At 32.3% G+C, this 19,874-nt stretch overlaps 2 protein-coding genes, 1 long non-coding RNA gene and 2 other non-coding genes across 5 annotated transcripts; 2 read left to right on the top strand and 3 right to left on the bottom strand.

The window, feature by feature from the left end:
• Positions 1 to 2,691: 2,691 nt before the first annotated feature.
• Positions 2,692 to 6,471, top strand: LOC130824439 (ras-related protein RIC1-like). Its single transcript, XM_057689450.1, has 8 exons — positions 2,692 to 2,918; positions 3,340 to 3,412; positions 3,549 to 3,596; positions 4,104 to 4,151; positions 4,231 to 4,302; positions 4,388 to 4,543; positions 5,329 to 5,432; positions 6,104 to 6,471. The coding sequence occupies exons 1-8, from the start codon at positions 2,905 to 2,907 to the stop codon at positions 6,195 to 6,197; spliced, it is 609 nt and encodes a 202-aa protein (XP_057545433.1). The 5' UTR covers positions 2,692 to 2,904; the 3' UTR covers positions 6,198 to 6,471.
• A 939-nt stretch (positions 6,472 to 7,410) lies between these two features.
• LOC130824440 (uncharacterized) lies at positions 7,411 to 11,331 on the bottom strand. The gene is made up of 3 exons (XR_009046718.1): positions 11,246 to 11,331; positions 10,941 to 11,028; positions 7,411 to 7,990 (listed from the first exon to the last, which is right to left on the bottom strand). It is a non-coding gene; the product is annotated as an uncharacterized LOC130824440 (long non-coding RNA).
• On the bottom strand, positions 10,752 to 10,828 carry LOC130824703 (small nucleolar RNA Z195/SNORD33/SNORD32 family). The gene has a single exon (XR_009046794.1). It is a non-coding gene; the product is annotated as a small nucleolar RNA Z195/SNORD33/SNORD32 family (small nucleolar RNA).
• LOC130824663 (small nucleolar RNA U31b) lies at positions 10,919 to 11,007 on the bottom strand. Its single transcript, XR_009046756.1, has one exon. It is a non-coding gene; the product is annotated as a small nucleolar RNA U31b (small nucleolar RNA).
• Positions 11,332 to 16,469: 5,138 nt separating the features above from the next.
• On the top strand, positions 16,470 to 19,867 carry LOC130824437 (BTB/POZ domain-containing protein At5g48130). Its single transcript, XM_057689448.1, has 4 exons — positions 16,470 to 16,564; positions 16,669 to 16,738; positions 17,337 to 18,527; positions 19,034 to 19,867. Exons 1-4 carry the CDS (start codon positions 16,470 to 16,472, stop codon positions 19,721 to 19,723), a joined length of 2,046 nt encoding a protein of 681 aa, XP_057545431.1. The 3' UTR covers positions 19,724 to 19,867.
• Positions 19,868 to 19,874: the final 7 nt, after the last annotated feature.

The raw sequence follows: 19,874 nt of genomic DNA, 5'->3' as shown, positions 1-19,874 counted from the left end.
CTAAGATAGCCTGCCCATCTCATCCTAGGGATTTTCGTCCTATATCTTGCGGCTATGTCCTTTACATATGCATATCAAAACTCATCTACTCTAGATTAAAGCTCGTGTTGGGTAGCTTAATTAATCCAGCTCAGGGGGCTTTTGTCGCCGGCAGAAGCATAGTCCACAATGTGCTGTTGTGTCAAGACGTTGTGAAACATTATTCTAGGAAACATTGTCTTCCTAGTGCGCTGTTGAAAATTGATCTTCGTAAGGCCCATGACCCGATGGATTGACAGTTTATTAAGGACATGCTTGTTGCACTCCGCTTCCCTACTCACTTCATCAAGATTATAATGTCATGCATTACTTCCACAAGTTACTCTTTGGTAATCAATGGCCACCCGTTGAAAACTTTTCACGCTCGTCGAGGGCTTAGACAGGGTGATCCAATGTCTCCCCTCTTGTTTGTGTTGGGTATAGAATATTTGTCCAGAATTCTCATTAGTGCAAGCAAATCTGAATCATTTACCTTTCACCCTAGATGTAAATCAACGAGATTGACTCATATATGCTTTGCTGATGATCTAATGCTATTCTGTAAAGCTGATGCAGGGTCTGTTAGAGTTATGGCTACTTGTATAGAGTTGTTTTCACAGTCTTCTGGTTTGACAGCTAATTCATCGAAATCTGCCATATATATTGTTGGTGTCAATCATTCTATTCAATTACAACTTGCACATATTGTTAACTTTTCTTTGGGTAATATCCCATTCTGTTACTTGGGTGTGCCATTAACGTCTAAACGTCTTTCTATTCGGGACTATGATCAACTAGTTGATAAATTGACGAGGAGAATTCGCTCATGGCATGCTAAGCATTTATCTTATGCAGCTCGTCTTCAGCTAATTAATTTAGTTCTTATGGGGATTTCTACATGTTGGTGCCAATTGTTTGTGCTTCCGAAGAAAGTAATTAATCACATCAATGCCATCTGCAGGTCTTTTCTTTGGTTTGGTCTTAGTAATACTGGTAAGCCTGGTAATGTTAGTTGGGCCAGAGTCTGCACGCCAAAGAAATATTATGGTCTGGGCATTCGTAACCTGGAACTTTGGAATAGGATTGCAGTTGGAAAAGTGGTTTGGCATATTGCTATGAGGAAAGAGTCGCTTTGGGTGAAGTGGATTCATAATGTCTATACCAAAGGAGGTGATTGGAGGATTTTTAACCCTACACCCACGGCTAGCTGGACTTTGAGGAAATTGTGCAAGGTTAAGGAATAGTTGCAGGAATGGATGTTCAACAACATATACTCCATCCACATTGTATATGATAAACATATGGAAGCTCAAGATAAGGCTAGATGGGACACAATGGTGTGGCACAGGTACTCCATTCCTCGATCTTGATTTGTTTTTTGGCTTGTGGCTTTAAACAAGCTAAAGACTTGTGAGAGATTACTTCAAATAGGGATAAGTACAGATCCTATGTGTCCAATTTGTGGAAGTGAACCTGAATCTCATGCTCACCTTTTCTTCATGTGCACTTTTAGTAAACAATGTATTACAGAGTTATAGCGATGGTTGAAGTTTCGGTTCCAGATTAATCATATGGCTTCCCTTCACCCTCGACGATGGAAATTACCAAGATATAGGAAAAAACTGTTGGTTGCTGCACTTGCGTATACTGTGTATATCGTTTGGTGTACTTGTAATGACACGATCTGGTATGGTTATGTCCAGTCCCCTCAGCAGGCTATGCACAGAGTCAAGACTGAGGTGGCTATGCATATTCAAGGGTTCACTTCTAAGGATACTATAGCAATCACTAAGTGGCTAGCTTAGTGTCTTTACTTTGGCTTGTTTTGTTTTGTTTGCATTGTATTGAACTTTCTGTGCCTTGGTGCCCGCTTTGCTTGTGCATATGAAGAGTGAATCGGGGAAACTCTTCCTAGAAGGTGTGCCCCGATTTCATACTGATGCAAGTGTAGAGTGAAGTGACGCCTTGTTGGTACTTGTACTGTCTTTTTGTGGTTTAATGATATTTTCATTTATCCAAAAAAAAAACAATTATTTTGAGTAAAAGTCGAGTTCAAATAATCACATACACTTGTCTTTTTAAAATCAGTTGATCTCCTGAGAGACCGTCTTTCTGAGAGACGCCTCTCAGGTTTAGTCCATTAAAGCTTAATGTCTACTCTTACTTTATATCTTCTTTTATAGGCCGATCTAATTAAAGATGATCTCTCAACAAACTGTCTCTCGTAAGAATTTGTGTTTTAAAATTGTTACTGAAAGTGATATATGTCAATGTGTCAACTAATAAGTCATTATTAAGTATGACTAGAAATTATGAGTTATCACATCTCGAATGAACATGTGAATTGGGTGTGAAAATTTTGTGATGGAAATATTGTATAATCCTAATGTCATGATCTACAACAATGATCAATTTTTGTTGCGTTTATTTTGATGCACTTTCTATATTAGGTTCAAAAAACTATTTTTAGTAGCACAAATTCTTGTGAGAGACTATCTCTAATTGGACCGGCCTATTATATATTCTTAAAATATTATAAGTAGGCATTAAAAATGATGTAAGTTGATATTTTTAATTATTAATATTAATCTTTTATAATTTTTAATTATTTATAAAAATATTTAAAATTAAAATAATACACAAAACATACACATATAAGTGTGACAATTTTATTGAGTTGTGGGGCATAAGAACGGGTTATACAGCTGGCAAGGGAAAGGAAGCCGTGCCAAGCAGTTGATTCATCGACGATTTCCCCAAATCTCTGTCGCCTTTTCCCCAAATTTATCTGCTCTTTTATCGATCTAAATCCTATAATCTTCTGTTGACATATCAAACTAGGGTTTCACACTCAATTGTTTCGATCACCTTTCACTACTGCTCGCCATGGCTCAAGAGTAGTAAGTTCTCTAATTTACCTTTGTCACACTTCTGATTTAGCGTCAATTTTTGCTTGCTAGAAATTGTTATGCTGTAATGGCCATTAGGGTTTTTATTTTGTTCTCTTTTATCTTTTTGAGAATTGTACCAAAATATTATGATTGTATAATGTTTATAATTATGTTTGATTTTTTGAAATTATGACTTAATTTTATGTAATACTAGCTGAATTTGTGTTATTGGATTTGTCACGGTCCAAGCTTATTCAGTTATTGAAGTATATGTATAAATCAATTGATTGAATAAGAGTCATCCAGTTGAACTTATTGATTGATGCAATTATGAGTCGATTTTTTGGTATTCCGTAATTATGCGGGATAGATTATAGATTGGAAAGAATGTTGATAATTTTGTAAGCTGAGCAAAATGTATGTGCTGCAGTGATTACCTTTTTAAGCTTTTGCTTATCGGAGATTCTGGAGTTGGAAAATCGTGCCTTTTGCTCAGATTTGCGGTAAAATGTTTGGTTTTTATTTTGATTTTTTTTGGTTGGACAAAGGATATAATTTTGTTCCTTTTTTATGTTTCATTTTTCAAATGTACTCTAATGATCACTGATGGTCTGAAGGTTTGATGCTTTTCATATGCAGGATGATTCTTACGTTGAAAGCTACATCAGCACTATAGGAGTTGATTTTGTGAGTATATTCTCTAATTTTGATGTGGCTAAGCACTAATTCTCCCCCCTTACCACACACATTAAACAAGGGTAGACCCCGATTACCCTTTGATTACTTCTGTCATTTGTCTGCTTTCCATACTAGGTAGGAATGTGTTATTTGACTTGGTATTTTTACAAATTGGCCATATCTCATCTCCTTGGGAGGAAACAAAGCCAACAGAAAAAAGGGGAAAACATTTTACGAGTTATATCTATGGAAATCTCATAATCATAAATTTCACTGGACTTGAAAAGTTCTTCACTTTGTAAGGTTTAGAGACCAAAAATGAGTCATTGTGTAGGTCATGTTTTCCATACCTTATTAGAATTGAACATAACTTATATCAAAGAAAATTGTTTCTTTGTCAACATTCTTGGTTTATACTTCAATCAGACAAGCTATATGACTTCGAGTGTCATTAAGGGCAAGAAAATCGCATTATTTATTAATTTTCTGATATTTAGTTTCTGTAAATTCCTGCAGAAAATTCGTACAGTTGAACAAGAAGGAAAGAGCATCAAGCTTCAAATTGTAAGTCGGGTTTTTGCAATTGCTATCTTAATTGTATGCTTGTTGAACGAGCTTTTGATTTTGGGCTTGTCCATAATAGTGGGATACTGCGGGACAAGAGCGTTTCCGAACTATTACAAGTAGTTACTACCGTGGTGCTCATGGAATTATAGTAAGTTGACATATCTTCTTTACATTTAGTTTTAAGAATTAGGACTATTATCTGCATATGAATTATTGTGTTACTTCTACTGTAGATTGTATATGATGTAACGGATCAACAAAGCTTTGAAAATGTCAAGCAGTGGCTGAATGAGATTGATCGCTATGCAAGTGATAATGTTGTCAAAATTTTGGTCGGAAACAAATGTGATTTAACCTCCAACAAGGTTGTTTCTTATGAAACCGCAAAGGTAAAGCTAGTCTATCTCTTGCTCTTTTTGAGTTTTATGGTTTTACCATTTGATCATTCAGGACAGAGGTCTTAGGTGTTTGGACTGCTGCTCTAACTTATGATTCTTTGGTAAATAATTGATTGCTGGAAATTTCTTGCAAAGAGAGGATTTTGTTATATATTGATCCTGTATGAGAATTATGGAGTCCCTGCGTGATGAGAACAAAAGTCCTACTCACTGTGACTTTTGTGTGACTGTTTCTCTTCCATTGGATTGTTGATGAATGTCGAATTAGTCCCCTATTTCCAGTTTCCACAGTAGAAGCTGTCTTGTAATGTTTTGTCAGTCAAGTCCCAATATGGAGGTATGTGTAAAACCAAAATTAGATACTAATTTGACGTTTGCTGGAAAGAGTGGCCAGTCAATCTCAGATATGTTCTATCATCTATGACATCGACTTCATCCAAATGTGGGAATTCATGACCGGAGACATCTCCTATGCTGTACCCAATTGTTTGTGTTTCTATTCTGGGCTTTCTGTTAACCACCTGGAACTCAATTTTTTATTAGTGGAGAAGACAAAGTTGTATCCAGGTAGGTTTTTTATTCATGTACGGGTCATCAGAAAGTAGGGATTGCATTCAAGATTTTCCTCCTGCTGAAGTATACCCTTTTGAATAAGATAAATGGAACTCAAATTTTTTCTCCTATTGTATTAGTAGTTATACTTACCTATCTTATGATAGTTTAATTGAGAGTGAACGATACAAAGATTTTGCTTACTCTGGTTATTGCACCTGAAGGCATTTGCGGATGAGATTGGGATCCCATTCTTGGAAACAAGTGCTAAGAATTCAACAAATGTAGAAGAAGCATTCATGACCATGGCAGCAGAGATCAAAAAAAGGTTTAGTTTTTCTTATCCAAATGTATTTTAATGAGAATAAAACCTGCTCATATCCTATAGAACAGTAATAATGATCATGTATGTTATACTTTGAAATGAGGCAATTGCTGGGAAAGGAAGGGGAAGGATTTGGAGGGATATAATTTTCTTTATTTGGATACCAATTTGGAGGGGAGCAATTTGGAAGAAGGTATTTGAGGGGATTTTAACCAAATCTATCGAGCCATATTAATGTGGAAAGACTTGGAAGGTGAAATGTTATTTTTCTTCCTCTCCCTTCCTTCCCTTTTCCTCCTTTCCCCATCCCTCCCTGTTCTTTCCCCATCCCTCCCTGTTCTTTCCGTCCTAAATTGTTATATAAACATCATGTCTGTAAACTACACAAGCTTTTATTTCTATAAGAAAAGCACCCGCTCGTATTCTATAGAGCCATATTTATGGATTCACCCAAAATGTTTTCCAATTTTCACTGAACTATGATTTCAGAACTATCTGCAGTAAGTTCTATAAAGCACTCTAAAGGAGAATGCCTGCTCATACCTTGCTATTGAATTTAGTCATTGTTTTATGCCTCACTGTGTTTTTGTTGCTGATAGCTAGTAAGTTAGGAGTAATATAATTTCCTTCGGGAAATTTAAATTTTCTAAGAGTCCATGTTTTCCGATATGCAGAGTGGCAAGTCAGCCGGCAATGAATGCTACCAAACCCACAACGGTACCAATCCGCGGGCAGCCTGTGGGCCAGAAGTCCAACTGTTGTTCGTGATTTACGCGTCATTCTTTAATTCTAATGAGGGATGCCATGGAGCAAACCGCACAGTAAAGAAAATGATGCTTGGGGTATGTTGTCTGCATCAGCGTTTCGAAATTGTTTATATTACTCTATGTAATTGCCTGCATGATAAAATTGTTCATGTCAAACTCGTAGCTTGTTATACTAAACTTTGCAGCAGAAGACCATATGGAACTTTTTTAATTTGCTTTTAGATAGGGTTGGTTTAATATGTTAATTAATGATTTGTTTTCACTCTTCACTCTCCCTTGCTCTTTGATTTTGCCCAAGGGGCAATTATACGCAAATTCTTGTTTAGGACAATTTAAAATTAGGATGCTATTTCGCATGTGTGATCAATTTTAAAACTTATGTGATAACTTTTTTGTAAGACTTATATGATCACTTTTAAGGCATATATGATTACTTTTAAGGTTTATATGTTCACTTTGAAAGGCCTATGTGCTAGTATTTATTCTACTATGTGATTATGAATAAAGCTTATGTAATCTCTTTTAAAGCATATGTGATCACTTATAAGGCTTATATAATCACTTTTAAAGCTTATGTATGGTGGTGGTGGTGGACTTAAAAATTAAAAATTATCACATATCCCTTAAAAGTGATCACGCCAAAATGATTAAATATGTCTTAAAATTGATCACATATATTTTAGGACCATCGCACATGAGGTTGTCTTTGCAATTATATATAGATGAGGGAGGAGTCGTTGACCAAGTTGCATTTTATGGTCATAAGAACTCCTATGCCAGCTTGCTATATTGTTGTTTTCTTTTAAATTGGCTAGACTATGTAAATTGAAGCGAGGGTTTTCTAGATTTTAGAGTAGCAAAGTTAAATGGATTAAACCAACTCAACAAAAAGTTTAAGGTAATAGTTGATGTTTTATGATATGTTATACACTCTAATACGCCCCTCACACGAGAGTCCTTTAGATTAGAATTGTGAATGTAGCACAGGCCTTCCTCATATTTAGTGTTAAATATTCCACTTAAAAATGAGGGGTGGTTTATACGTTTATGTAACTTCTTGTCACACTAGCCTCTGATATGTTAAAGAACTAACTCAACCTAATTTAAGCTGATGGTTGAGGCTTCAGAATATATTATATACTCTAACATTTAAAACACACCGTTGAATAATTTTTTTTTCTCCTCAAGAACTTGTAAACAAGCTTCAAAATTAACTTTTGTACAAGCTTGATGGTATTTAAGCCTACGAATTCCACCAGGACGCACAACATCACAATATTTGCACTTTACTACCATACTCCCAACTCGGGTCTGTCCTACTACCAGCTAAAGTTTTCCTCTTATTATTACGAGAGGAGGATATAATTCTGTCAACACAAATTTAACTCGTTTACTGATAATCTACTATCAATATTCAATAGCAAAAATAACCAATTTCAAAATTCAAAAATGGAATACATGATTCAATATTTCAATCATCAAATCCATAACTAACACCTTTTAAATATCCAATTAAATCTATAACACCTTTATAAGTTCATACTCCATTCAACTAGTACTTGAATACAAAATATCAATTTATAACAATTAACAACAAATTAAAAAGTGTTTTAGAACAACAAAATATCAATTTAAAACAATTAACAACAAATACAAAATACCAATTAAAAGGAAATAATGCAATAAGGCAAGAACTCGGACCTAAATTGAAAGAGAAGAGAGAAGTGAAAAGTTGAGCACTTGACGAACCACCGACTGGTGGACTGTGGACAGAGTATGATGGCAGCGGCAAACCTGTTGGTGAAAAACAAAAGCGGGAACCGACGAAGGTGTTTTAGGCACAGAAGTGAAAGGGAAGTGTTGATTGAAGATGTCAAGAAGTGTCTAAGGGGTTAAGGAGTGAAGTAGCATTAATTAAGATTTAGGGTTTTACTTTAATTGAGTAGTTACTTCTGTGAGATGGTTTTAGCCGTGCAATTGGCCTAGGCTCAGCAAGTTTTTTTAAAATATTCTAACTTACTAATTTGAAGACTTAAAAAATACAATTTTAAGACTATAAAAATACAATATCAAGGACTGGAACTTTGAAAGTTTCTCATTCCGCAACAATGATAGGAAGTAGGAATTAATGTTTGTAGGCTGATGAAAAATGAATTCACTCTCATAATTATAAGCACAACAAGTTATAGGCTCATTTACAACCAAGAAAAAAGCTTAAATTTAGCTCATTCCAACAGTATTACAAAGAATACAAGAAAACTCAAATTAGAGAGGTTTATTTTAGAAACTCCAATAGCATTCTATTGTTCAAAGGATAGAATATTAGTATACTTTTCAGTTTGTTACACGACCAGGAACAACTAATAATAGTATTATGTTTTCATAATAAAGTGAAGTCATTATTTTACACATTGTTGATTCAAATACATATCTTTGAAGGGAAGCCAATTTGAAGGTGTATAGCTGTACACTACTTAATAAAAGTCATGTCAGTGCTAATCTTCCAAGGTTCCAAACCTTAATTATCATATTGATTGAACGAGAAAAATGTGAAAGAATTGGACGAGAAAGATGTGACAATTAGTTTGTATTATGTTATTGGATGTATATTAGATTTTAATTAATGATTTATGTATCATTATCATCAATTGAAGTCTATAACTCTATGGCTATCACAAGACAAAACAAAATTCAATCAAAGTTGCAAAAATAAACTTGGACTCGTTTTAGACCTAGACCTGATATTGGAATTGTGGGATCCGTGAATTCGGATCTGGGTGCTAAAAAATTAGACCCGCAAATGCGAATCTGGATCCCCTTTTAGAAAAATGGACTCGGATCCAAATCCGACTCGTCGCCATTCCTAAGCTCAATGGATCAATGGATCCGTTCCATAGATCCATGGCTCCGCCCAATAGATCTTTGGATCTGGTCAATGGAACCATGGATCTGGTCTATATGTATCCATGGATCAATAGATCAGATCCATGGATCTAGTCTAAAGATCCAAGGATCTAGCCAATGGATCCATAGATCTGGTCTAAAGATCCATGGATTCAGTTTATGGATTTATGGATCTATAGACCAAATCCAAGAATCTGATTTATGGATCTATAGATCTATTCTAACAATCTATTGATTTTAATCTAAGGATCCATGGATTTGGTCTATCAATCCATGGATCTGTTCTACAAATCCATAGATCTAATTTAAGGATCCATGGATCTGGTCTAAGGATTCATAGATCTGGTCTGAGGATTTATGGTTCTATAGGATTTGGTCTATAGATCCATGAATTTTGTCTAAGGATCCATGAATCTAGTCAGAGAATCCATGTATCTAATTTATGGATTTAGTATGTGAATCCATGGATCTAGTTTATGAATCCTTGGAGTTAGTTTTATGGATCCATAGATCTGGTCTGTGAATCCATGAATTTGGTATATTGATACATGGATCTAGTTTTTGGATCCATGGATCTAATTTGTGGATCCAAGAATCTAGACTTTAGATTTATGGATCTAATCTTTGGATCCATGGATCTGTACTTTAAATCCATGAATCTAGTCTATGAATCCATAAATCTAGCATATAGATCCATAGATCTGGCATAAGAATCCATGGATCTAGTCTAAGAATCCATGGATATGGTCTATAGATCCGTAGATCTATTGTAGGAATGCATGGATCTAGTCTAAAAATCCATGAATCTGTTTAGTGGTTTTTTAGATTCAATCCATAGATCCATGGATCTATATGGACACGATCAATGATCATAGGATCTAATTCTTGAATTGATAGTTCTGTTTTATGGAACCATGGATCCGTTAGCATGGCTATAGATCTGGTTATATGGATTAGGGTCTACCAATCTGGTCTGCAAATCCAAAATCCTTGTCATCTCTAGTTGTAATGGTGGCAATTGCATTCTTATCCAATTAAAAATTAAAAAGTTCAAAAAAGATAAAAAAATTATGCTAATAGAAAATTTAAACAAGTAACAACTATAAAGTTTTGAAATTGAAGAAAGAAACCAAACAATTCAGAATAATAAAAACAGTCTCATAGAAGTTGAAAAAGAAAAACCAAAACATTGGTTAGAGAGTCTAAATATACAAATTGAATATTGGTTAGATTAGCCCCATTTTTTGGCACATTTCTATACAATTTGTTATTAACTCTGCCTATTATGTTCTTTAATATCCATGGGTATCCAAATTCTTCACAAAACCCTAATATTTTACTCTAAGTCAAACGTAAAAACTACAAATTGTTAATTTCAATATAAGCCATATTACTCCATTTTTAAAAATGTCATGAATTGTAATTTAATCCTATTCTTATCATTAGTCGAAAAATTAAATAATTCAAATTTCATATTGACATAATCAATGGTTTAAAATAGATTGAAAATTATACCATCAATCTCACCCGAAAGATGGTGATTATGTATTAATCTTCACTGATAAATCAGGAAAGTTGGACATCATTCATCATAGAAATGCATAATTTCAAATTGAATAGAAAGATGAAAAATTATTTGAATAGATGTTAATAGAGATCAGATGGTAGTGCATGTAAGAATTCATCATCAAACAGCAGAAAAAGTGATTAATCATCCTCATTTCTCCTTCAATTAAATTAAATTTATCAGCAAATCGATTCATGAGAATCAATTTTGTGAAATATTTTGAAAGTAAAAAATCAAAATGAGAATATAAAGAATCAGATAAGTGTCATTCACCATGATTTTTGCATCAAGGGATGTAGATGCTGTAAGACGGGGGCGACATCTTTCGATCATCACATTCAAATTCAAATGAAACCTAAATCTGAAATGTAAATGGCATCTAGAAATGAAACAGAGAAATAATTGAAAAACGAAAATGAAAAAAAATAATTGAAAAACGAAAATGAAAACCCAGAAATCTTGAACGAAAATGAAAATAATGAAAACGAAAACAATTGAAAAAACGAAAATGATAACAGAGAAACAATTGAAAAACGAAAATGAAAGCCCAGAAATGTGAAAAGGGAGAAGAAAGTAACCCTTTATACTCCTGCAGCTGCTGATTTAGGGTGTGGGATTTAGGTTCCTTGAAAAAACCCTTTATGTTCCACAGCCACACACTAAGTAATTAATTAGTTGGGCCAAATAGGATTGGACTTGGACATAAATCTACATTGTTTCGGTATTGCTTAATTTACAACACGTTGGATATAAAATCGTCACGCTACAGTTTCAAAGTGATAAATTTAAGAACTTGTATGAGACCATTTCACCATGAGACTAGTTCATACATGATACGTATTCATACAAGCAACCCATTTAATGTGTATTTAAAAAAATAATTTTTAAAAAAAACTGAAAAAAAGAAAAAATTACCAAGAACAATCCAACATTTATCATTTATGGTTAATCAATAAATGGGATTATTATAGAAAAATCATAAAACTATTGGATTATTCTAGGTAATTTTTTCTTTTTAAAATATAAATTGCAATTAAAATTTACTCATCATGGATTATTGATTGTTTAGGTAATTTTTTAAAAAATTCTCTATATATGAAGATTTTAAGTATGTTCTTGATTTTTTTTGTTAATTTTGTTATCAAGATGATGATTAAATCATGAAAACGTACTCTAATATATGTCCGAACACCTTTAATTTTTTTCTCCTTTTCTTATAAATTGAATGAAATTAAATGTTGCAAAATGTGAGACAGTCCACAAAGGAAGTGTGAAAATATATAGACGAGTGGAATATTTTTAGGGTGGTTAGGAATATTTGATTTATACTTGTGTTTAATTTATCAAACTTTTTTATTGTACTAAATTATATTTTCATATTGGCTATTTTGCCGTATCACATCCCATCTTGATTCAAATTAAAATATGAAAGTTTAGCATAGTATCACATCCTTTAATTGGATGGGTCAAATATTATAAAATTTTACAATGTTTGTTATTAAATTATGACTTATAGATTATAAAATAACTTATTAAATTATATATGTATTTCTTATTTATGTGAAATTGTACATAATATTTGTTATTAATGATTAATGGGAAATAATTTGTTTGATAGTAATATCACTAGTAAAGTAGTAATGATAAGGTCTTAAACCAAACTCCAAAGCTATTTATTAAGATAAACAAAATGTTTTATCATGTGTTTTTAGTAACTTTATGTTGAAGAAAATCTTTTATTATAAATCTTGTATTGTTGAAAACTAGACTACCGTAATCTTTGATCTTCCGAGAGATCGTATTTTTGAGAAATATCTCTCAAATCAGCCTATTAAAACTTAATTAAATTAAAAATTAATAATGAGCTCACCAAAAATAAAATAATCTCCCACGAGAATTTGTGATCAAAAAGCTCCTACCTCTTCTTCAAAATTTGGTATTCCCCTAAAATAATGTGTATTTGTCTAGGGAAAAATTAAGTAAATAGTTCCCCTCAATTTATTGAATTTTGTTCCACTATGGAGTGCAGTGCTAATGAAAGTACAAACAGAATTTACAATTATTTAAAAATTATTCCGAATATAAGATCCGAATTGTGAAAATTAATTTAATGATCCGAATACACACCTTTATAAGAATGCAATCCCCACCCCTAAAACGCTAATCTCTAAGTCTTATTTGATTTGAACTTCTTAATTATAAAATAAATATTGTCAAAAAATAACACACCTATCACATCTACTTGAAAGTTGAAACGATTAAGTTGTGTCATTTAGAACCGCTAGTAAAGGAAAGAGCCTAGGGAATGAACTCTGGTGGTGGACAATTATAATTTGAAAATCCGATGTCGTCCCTTTCCTAAAATTTGTTTTAACTTCTCGATTCACATTTTTCCCTATATTAATGCACTAGATAATGCCCGTATAATGCACAAATTTATTAAAATTTCTAATATATTTGTATATATAAAAAATTTAATAATTTACGTCTTTATGTTTTAATTCTCTCAAAATATCCTATATTTATATAACATTAAAAAGATTTTATAAAATATTGAAAAAGTAAAATAAAATATGCTTCTATGATTTTCTAACACATTAAATAATGTGACCTAAAAAGTAAAAAATCAATCAATATGGATAATATTATAGTCATATTTAGTAAGTAGTAAAGTCAAAAATATAAACATTAGTCATTATAACAATGACATTATCATTGAGTTTTAGAGGAAAAATTTTTATTAACAGAATGACACATAAGTAATTTTTAAAAGTAATAACATCAGCAGTGTTTTGTTTTAGTAATTGTTATAGATTTACTAAAAATATCTTTCTTTGTCATGTTCACCAAAATACTTTTCTTAATACCTTGTGGTTTGTCGTCTTCATATTTAATCTTTTTTCTCTATCTTTAGTACTCAATCATTTGTCTTATTAAACGAATTGTTTTCATTTTAGATCTTTCAAGTATAAATTAACTTGAATTACTTCTCTGGTATGCTAGAACGACGTTTACATTGATTCTTTTCACATTTATTTGGTTATAAATAATATATAAAGGAATTTAGATTTAATTTCTTCCTCCTAAATCCATTAAAATATGTATTAAAAAAAATAAATTATGTCAGCTTTATATCCTTTCTCTACCTTACCTTTCAACTCCCTCAATCCAAATTCAATGAGTTTTACAATTGAATTTATTGTCATTCTCAAAATTTAATACTGACAATCAAACAGAACTATGAGATTAATTTGCACCTTTATCAAAACATATAACTTTGGGTTAGTTATATTTGCAAGAATTGACTTGGGAGAGAACGTACGTGCAACAATTCTGAGCATATAAAAGAATGTGTTGCTTGAGATACAAGCAAATAAACCTCTTAAAATGCTAACGTAATGACCAATCCCACCACCCTAACCCTAAAATAAATGCACATAACAATTATCCAAGCTTTGAACATCGAATCCAATGAAAAGACTTTACACTATTTCCGACAAATACTCACCATACAAATTTAAATTGCTTGATTTACTATAAAACCAAGTATGACTAAAAAAATTAGAAAATTAGAAATTAATTGTATGTAAAAATTAAAATCAGATTGTGGAGATGTTTAAGTATACAAAACAATCAAAATAATCTCAATCCAAAATATTATACCTAATCAAATCTTCATCTATTTGACTATTGATTGGTTTGATTGAAAAAATGTATACCCAATAGCCGTCTGAACACCCGAATATAAATTTCTAAATTTATACCCATCTATGTGATTACTGTTTGGGTTTTATGGGGATTGAATAAATTATACCTAAAACCCATTTGACCATGTGCGTCTTGACTTATACTCTATTTATATATGAATGAATTTAGGAGGATTGAAATAAAAATATACCTAAAGCTCATCCAAACACTCGAATGTACACCTCTAAACTTACCTCTAAACTTACATCTATCTATGTGATTGGTTTATAAGAATTGAAAAAAATTATATTTAACTCGTCTGAACACTCAAATGTGCACCTGTAGACTTATACTCCATCAAATTGGTTGGGTTTATGGGGATTGAAAAAAGAAAATTAGGGGCATGCCAATGGGCAATGGCATAGGAGTATTATTGAGAGGCCGTGCCGTCTTGGGCGTCCCATTTAACACAAATTCATGCAAATAACTTCCTCCGCACTTTATGTTTTCTTTACTTCAATTTCCCTCCTTTTAATACCTCCTTTTATTTTTGTCAACATCAAATTCTATTCTTCGCCTATTTTTGTCATACCAATTATATTAAAAATCTTAACTTTTTTTCATTATTCTACAAATTAAATTTCTTGAATTAAAGTAGCTAGTTGGTAGTAGTAAGGCAAATAGGCAATATAAGTGGCAAGAAGAGGAAAAAACATGTTATGTTTTTAGATTTGGTGAGTTGATTGAGCAAGAAATGCAAGTTTGGGAAGCTTAATCAATTTTTGCTATATGGAATTCAACAAAGGGAGATAGGTTAGTAGTTTTATAATTTTGCAATTAAATTTTATAGACTTACTCTTCTATCCCACTCAATTTGCTGCATTTTTCATTTTTAGTATATCATATTGAATACAGTATTTTTATTTTTGATACGATGTTGCTTTTACTCTTTATATTCTCTTTCTTGTTTCTAAATACCTCACTAGTGTAACATATTTACCTAATTTTTTAGTTTTTGTGTTAAAAGCAAATAAGGCAAAATAGTTGAAATAGTAGAGTATGTATTTTGTACATCCTAATAACATTATGTAATCAATAATTTATGCTCTCATTTGCCCTATCTTTTAGGGTTTATTTGATAGTTTTGGTTACAAAGTAAGGATGAAGAAGAGGTTAATAAGACTCGAATCTAGGTTTTTGCCTATAAAACATAATATATATATTGATATACTGCAACCGAGATTAAATTCAATTCTTTTAATTTTTTTACTTGAAGCTAAACTTCATGATTGAGATTCTTTAAATTTCGTTGTGAAAAATCTTGATGCCTTGAATAATTTCAAGGACTTATACAAGTAATCAAGTTCACCTAGGATCCCCATCCTGAATCTTGACATTAAGTATAAGATTAGGAGACCAAAACCCACTAATTTTGTTTTTTATGCTAATAACAAGTTCAGATGTAAAAAGTTGGTCTGAGCTTTTATATCAATGAGTTCGAGAATTATAATATTAAAAAAAATTAATTATTCTAATATCATTAAGTGACTTACACTATGCAGGTTCCTTGATAATTAATAAAATTATTATATATGTTAAACAATTTTTACTTTTTTGATATTCAAAAGTAAATGATGAGCTTTAAATACATTGAATTTTATTTATTAGTTTCATTACTTTTATAATATTTCATAATACTCACACACTAAATAATCTTATTAATAAGATTTCTTAACAATCCATTACAATAGTGTTTACGTATATCTACAACTTCTTCAGTCTCCAAGAGTTTGCGCTATATCACATATTCAAATTATACCGTGCAAACTCAGAGAGATAGAGGTAAAAACTGGTTGTTCTTTATAGTTAATACTAAATTTATAATTTTTAGTGTTGCGGATTAGAACGCACGCCCCTCCCGCCCTACCCCAAATACGGCCGTGTTTTCAATTATTTTAGATATTTGCAATGGAGAGCAATTGCTTAATTAGGGCTTAGTTTACATCGTAGTAAAATGACTTTTACTACTAACAGATTGCTTATCTAACTTCTTGTTTTACTCTATGGTTAAGATTTGTTAGGTGTTGTAGTTTGAAGTGTTAAGATCATACAATAATGGAGGCATTTAGCCCTAAGGATTCTTCTATTCTATCAAGTCCTTACTCCTCACCCAATCTTAGTGCCTTGCTTAAGATTAAAATCATCTCTTGGTAATCCTCTTTTTTTTACTTCTTTTATACACATCATATTCTACATTTTTACTATAAAATGTTCAAAAAGAGTTAATGTACATTTATGATTTTCATTCATCAAGGAGTCAAGAGACAGGATTGCCCGTAACTGTTCGTGTTCGAGTTGCTGATCGATCCTTCAATTTGCACAAGGTAACTAACTATAGATGCGAGTAGTTGTTAGCTGTAGATACTCTATTAGTCCCTTGATAGTGGGATATTTAGATTGTGTATGTAGATGGTACTAAAACAGACGAGATGTGTGTGAATGCGATTTTAAAGAAATAATAATGAATATTACCGTAAAAGAAAATATTGTAAAATTAAATGAATAAACAAAACTAAAGAGTCATGCAATTTTATCGGTTCAAAAAGAATATTTATTAGATGTACGTTCAATTATTTTTTGTAAATTAATAGTTTTCGATAAAGGTAACAGTTCGTAATTGTTGAAATAATATGATTGTTGAGAAAATCTTAATTGTTACTTTTAATTATAAAACGCTATAATTAATTAGTTGTCACGTTTTGAAAACAATTACATATATCACTAAACTCCTTAGTAACTTTAGCCAACATTAAAATTTTTTAAAGGTAGAGTTTTAATTTAGCCACTAACCAATATAGCTAGCTACTTAAACTGCTATTCTGAACACATCAAGAGTATAAAATCTATGAAACACAATAATAAGTTGTAACGTTTTGAAAATAACTACCTGCACCACTAAACTAAGTGTGAATTGTTTATCAGTTCCCATTAACATCAAAGAGTGGATACTTTAAGAAGCAACTACAAGATTGGCAAGAAGTAGATCTTCCATCAAATTTCCCAGGAGGTTCAGAAACATTCGAGATGATTGCACTCTTCATATACGGTTCATCCACATTTATCGACCCCTTCAACGTAGCATCCCTTCGATGTGCATCACACATACTCGAAATGAACGAATCGGAAGGAGGCCCTAACAACTTATGTGAGAGGACAGACCTATACTTAAACCAAGTAGTCCTCCAAAGTTGGGACGATACCCTTATTGTCCTCCAAAAATGCCAATCTCTGCTTCCTTGGGCAGAGGAACTTCTAATAGTAAGTAGATGTATAGAGTCCTTAGCCTTTATGGCTTGTATGGAGATTCTTGATCCTGAGAGAAAAAGAAAAAAACCAATTGTGTGTTTAGAACATTTAGCAAACAAACCATGGAATAATAAGGTATTAAAACAAATAATTGCGAATGATCAAGATCATGTTTGGATTAAGGATCTAATTGCTCTACCATTTGGGTTTTTTACAAGGATTATTGGGTCATTAAGAAGGCAAGGTATGAAGGAGAAATATGTGAGTCCAATCATAGTATTCTATGCTACAAAATGGGTTAATTCAAAGAGAACGCGTCAATTTTGGGAGTGTTTATGTGACAATGTCGATGAGGATGACAATACTAGCCGCGTTCATGATGCAAACAAGGTCTTAGATACTCTAACCGGGATCCTTGATATGTTGCTAGTAGGAGTAAACTCGAATAAACTGATTCCCGTAGGATTCTATTTCGAGCTATTGACTAGGTGTCTTGAACTTGGAGGGACTAACTATGAAGGAAAAGAAAGACTACAACATCAAATTGTGCATCTTTTACCTTTGGCTCATGTACAAGATTTTCTTCTACCAAGACACCCAATTGAGTCTATTAGTTATAGTGTGGAAGTGGGTGTTATGGAGACTATATTTTCAACATATGTTTCTTCAAATTACATACAAGTGGATCATATGACCCTACCAACAGGCAATGCTATTGTGGGTGAATTGTGGGATTCATATATCTCTTTGATTGCCCATGATTCAGTTATGACTTCAGAAAAGTTCATTAGTCTTGTTGAGTTGGTTCCTTTATCTTATAGAAAAAACCATGATCATCTTTATACAGCAATCAATACATTCATCAAGGTAAACATTTTTTATGCAATCAAATGTTTATTGATAGTTATTATGTGATTCTTAGTAATGTGTCTCAATATATATTATATAGATCCTTTATTATGCACTCTCACATAGAGCTCTTTAGGTTAGAAGTGTGGATGCAACACTAGTCTTTTTCATATTTAACGCTAATAATAATTTCATTTAAAAGAGGGGATATGAGATTTGAATTCGTGACTTGAGCTCTGGTACCATATTAAGAAATCAACTTAACCAATATGGTATCATAAAATAACACGACAAAAGATTTACGTCATAAGTTTGAATCTCATCCACCTCTCATTATTTTGCATCCACACTTTTAGCTCAAATGGCTCATGTGTAAAACGTCATGATAGAGTATATAACTTATCATAATAAGTTTTTGATTGAGTTGGTTTTTTGATAGAAATTAATCAGAGTTCCATGAAAAATTTCTTTTCTTTATTTTCCACACACTTATAAGAAGAATCTAACATGTGTATTTTGTTCAGGCACATCCACAACTATCACAAGAAGAAAAAACATCAGTATGCAAGTACTTAAACTGTCAGAAACTATCCCAAGAAGTGTGTGTAGAAGCAGTGCAAAATGAGTTCATGCCACTTAGATTGATAGTTCAAGCCCTCTTCGTTCAACAACTCAACACACAGCATGCATTCAAGGAGTGTTCTGAATCATTCAGATTCACATACTCGAAAGAATTTTCGAGTAGTCTATCAAGCTCGAAATGTTTGAATTCTAAGAGCCAAAATCTAGGAGATATCTTTGAGGACGAGAGCATCATAAACAAACCTTTAAACTGTTTACTTGCAAGCGATTCAACTTTACAAATAGATCAGGAAGACGAGCTAAATGTAGCACGAAAAGAGTATGAATCAACAAGTTTTCGACTTCAAAATCTCGAACAAGAATTGTTATCAATCAAAAAGAGTATTCATTCCAAGAAGTTGGGTAAAGAAATAGAACAAGGGTGTCAAAAAACTAGGCCTAATTATGGATTTGAAGGAAGATCATTTAGTAAAAGGAGGAATATTTCAGTAGGACAAGTAAGTAGTTGTATTGGTTCAGTAAATTTTTCTTCTCAAAGGAAATATGCTGGTAGATTGTTGAAGATCTTTAGAAAAGTTAGTTTGTTTGGAAGAGCAAAACTGATAAAAAGGCATAGTGTTTCGGGTTCATAAGGTTCCATTTTCGAGGCAAGGATTAATTCCCTCTTCTCGTTTTGTTACCTGTAGCAATTCTCTAATGTACTTCGTAAAAAGTTTATGTTAAGATCATAAGATGTATGTTATATAGTTTTTGTGGCATACAATTTTGTAATATGATTTTTGG

The sequence above is a fragment of the Amaranthus tricolor genome, chromosome 9 (genome assembly GCF_026212465.1).
Source record: "Amaranthus tricolor cultivar Red isolate AtriRed21 chromosome 9, ASM2621246v1, whole genome shotgun sequence".
Classification (NCBI taxonomy): Eukaryota; Viridiplantae; Streptophyta; class Magnoliopsida; order Caryophyllales; family Amaranthaceae; genus Amaranthus; species Amaranthus tricolor.
This window is presented reverse-complemented; position numbering and strand designations above follow the sequence as displayed.

Excerpts from the sequence above, each read along its gene's own strand:
- LOC130824439 (XM_057689450.1), top strand. Across the intron at positions 3,413-3,548 it reads GCCTTTTGCTCAGATTTGCG|GATGATTCTTACGTTGAAAG; the intron begins GTAAAATGTTTG and ends TTTCATATGCAG. Across the intron at positions 5,433-6,103 it reads GCAGCAGAGATCAAAAAAAG|AGTGGCAAGTCAGCCGGCAA; the intron begins GTTTAGTTTTTC and ends TCCGATATGCAG.
- LOC130824437 (XM_057689448.1), top strand. The coding sequence starts at position 16,470 with ATGGAGGCATTTAGCCCTAAGGATTCTTCTATTCTATCAAGTCCTTAC. Across the intron at positions 16,739-17,336 it reads GATCCTTCAATTTGCACAAG|TTCCCATTAACATCAAAGAG; the intron begins GTAACTAACTAT and ends ATTGTTTATCAG. Across the intron at positions 18,528-19,033 it reads CAATCAATACATTCATCAAG|GCACATCCACAACTATCACA; the intron begins GTAAACATTTTT and ends TATTTTGTTCAG.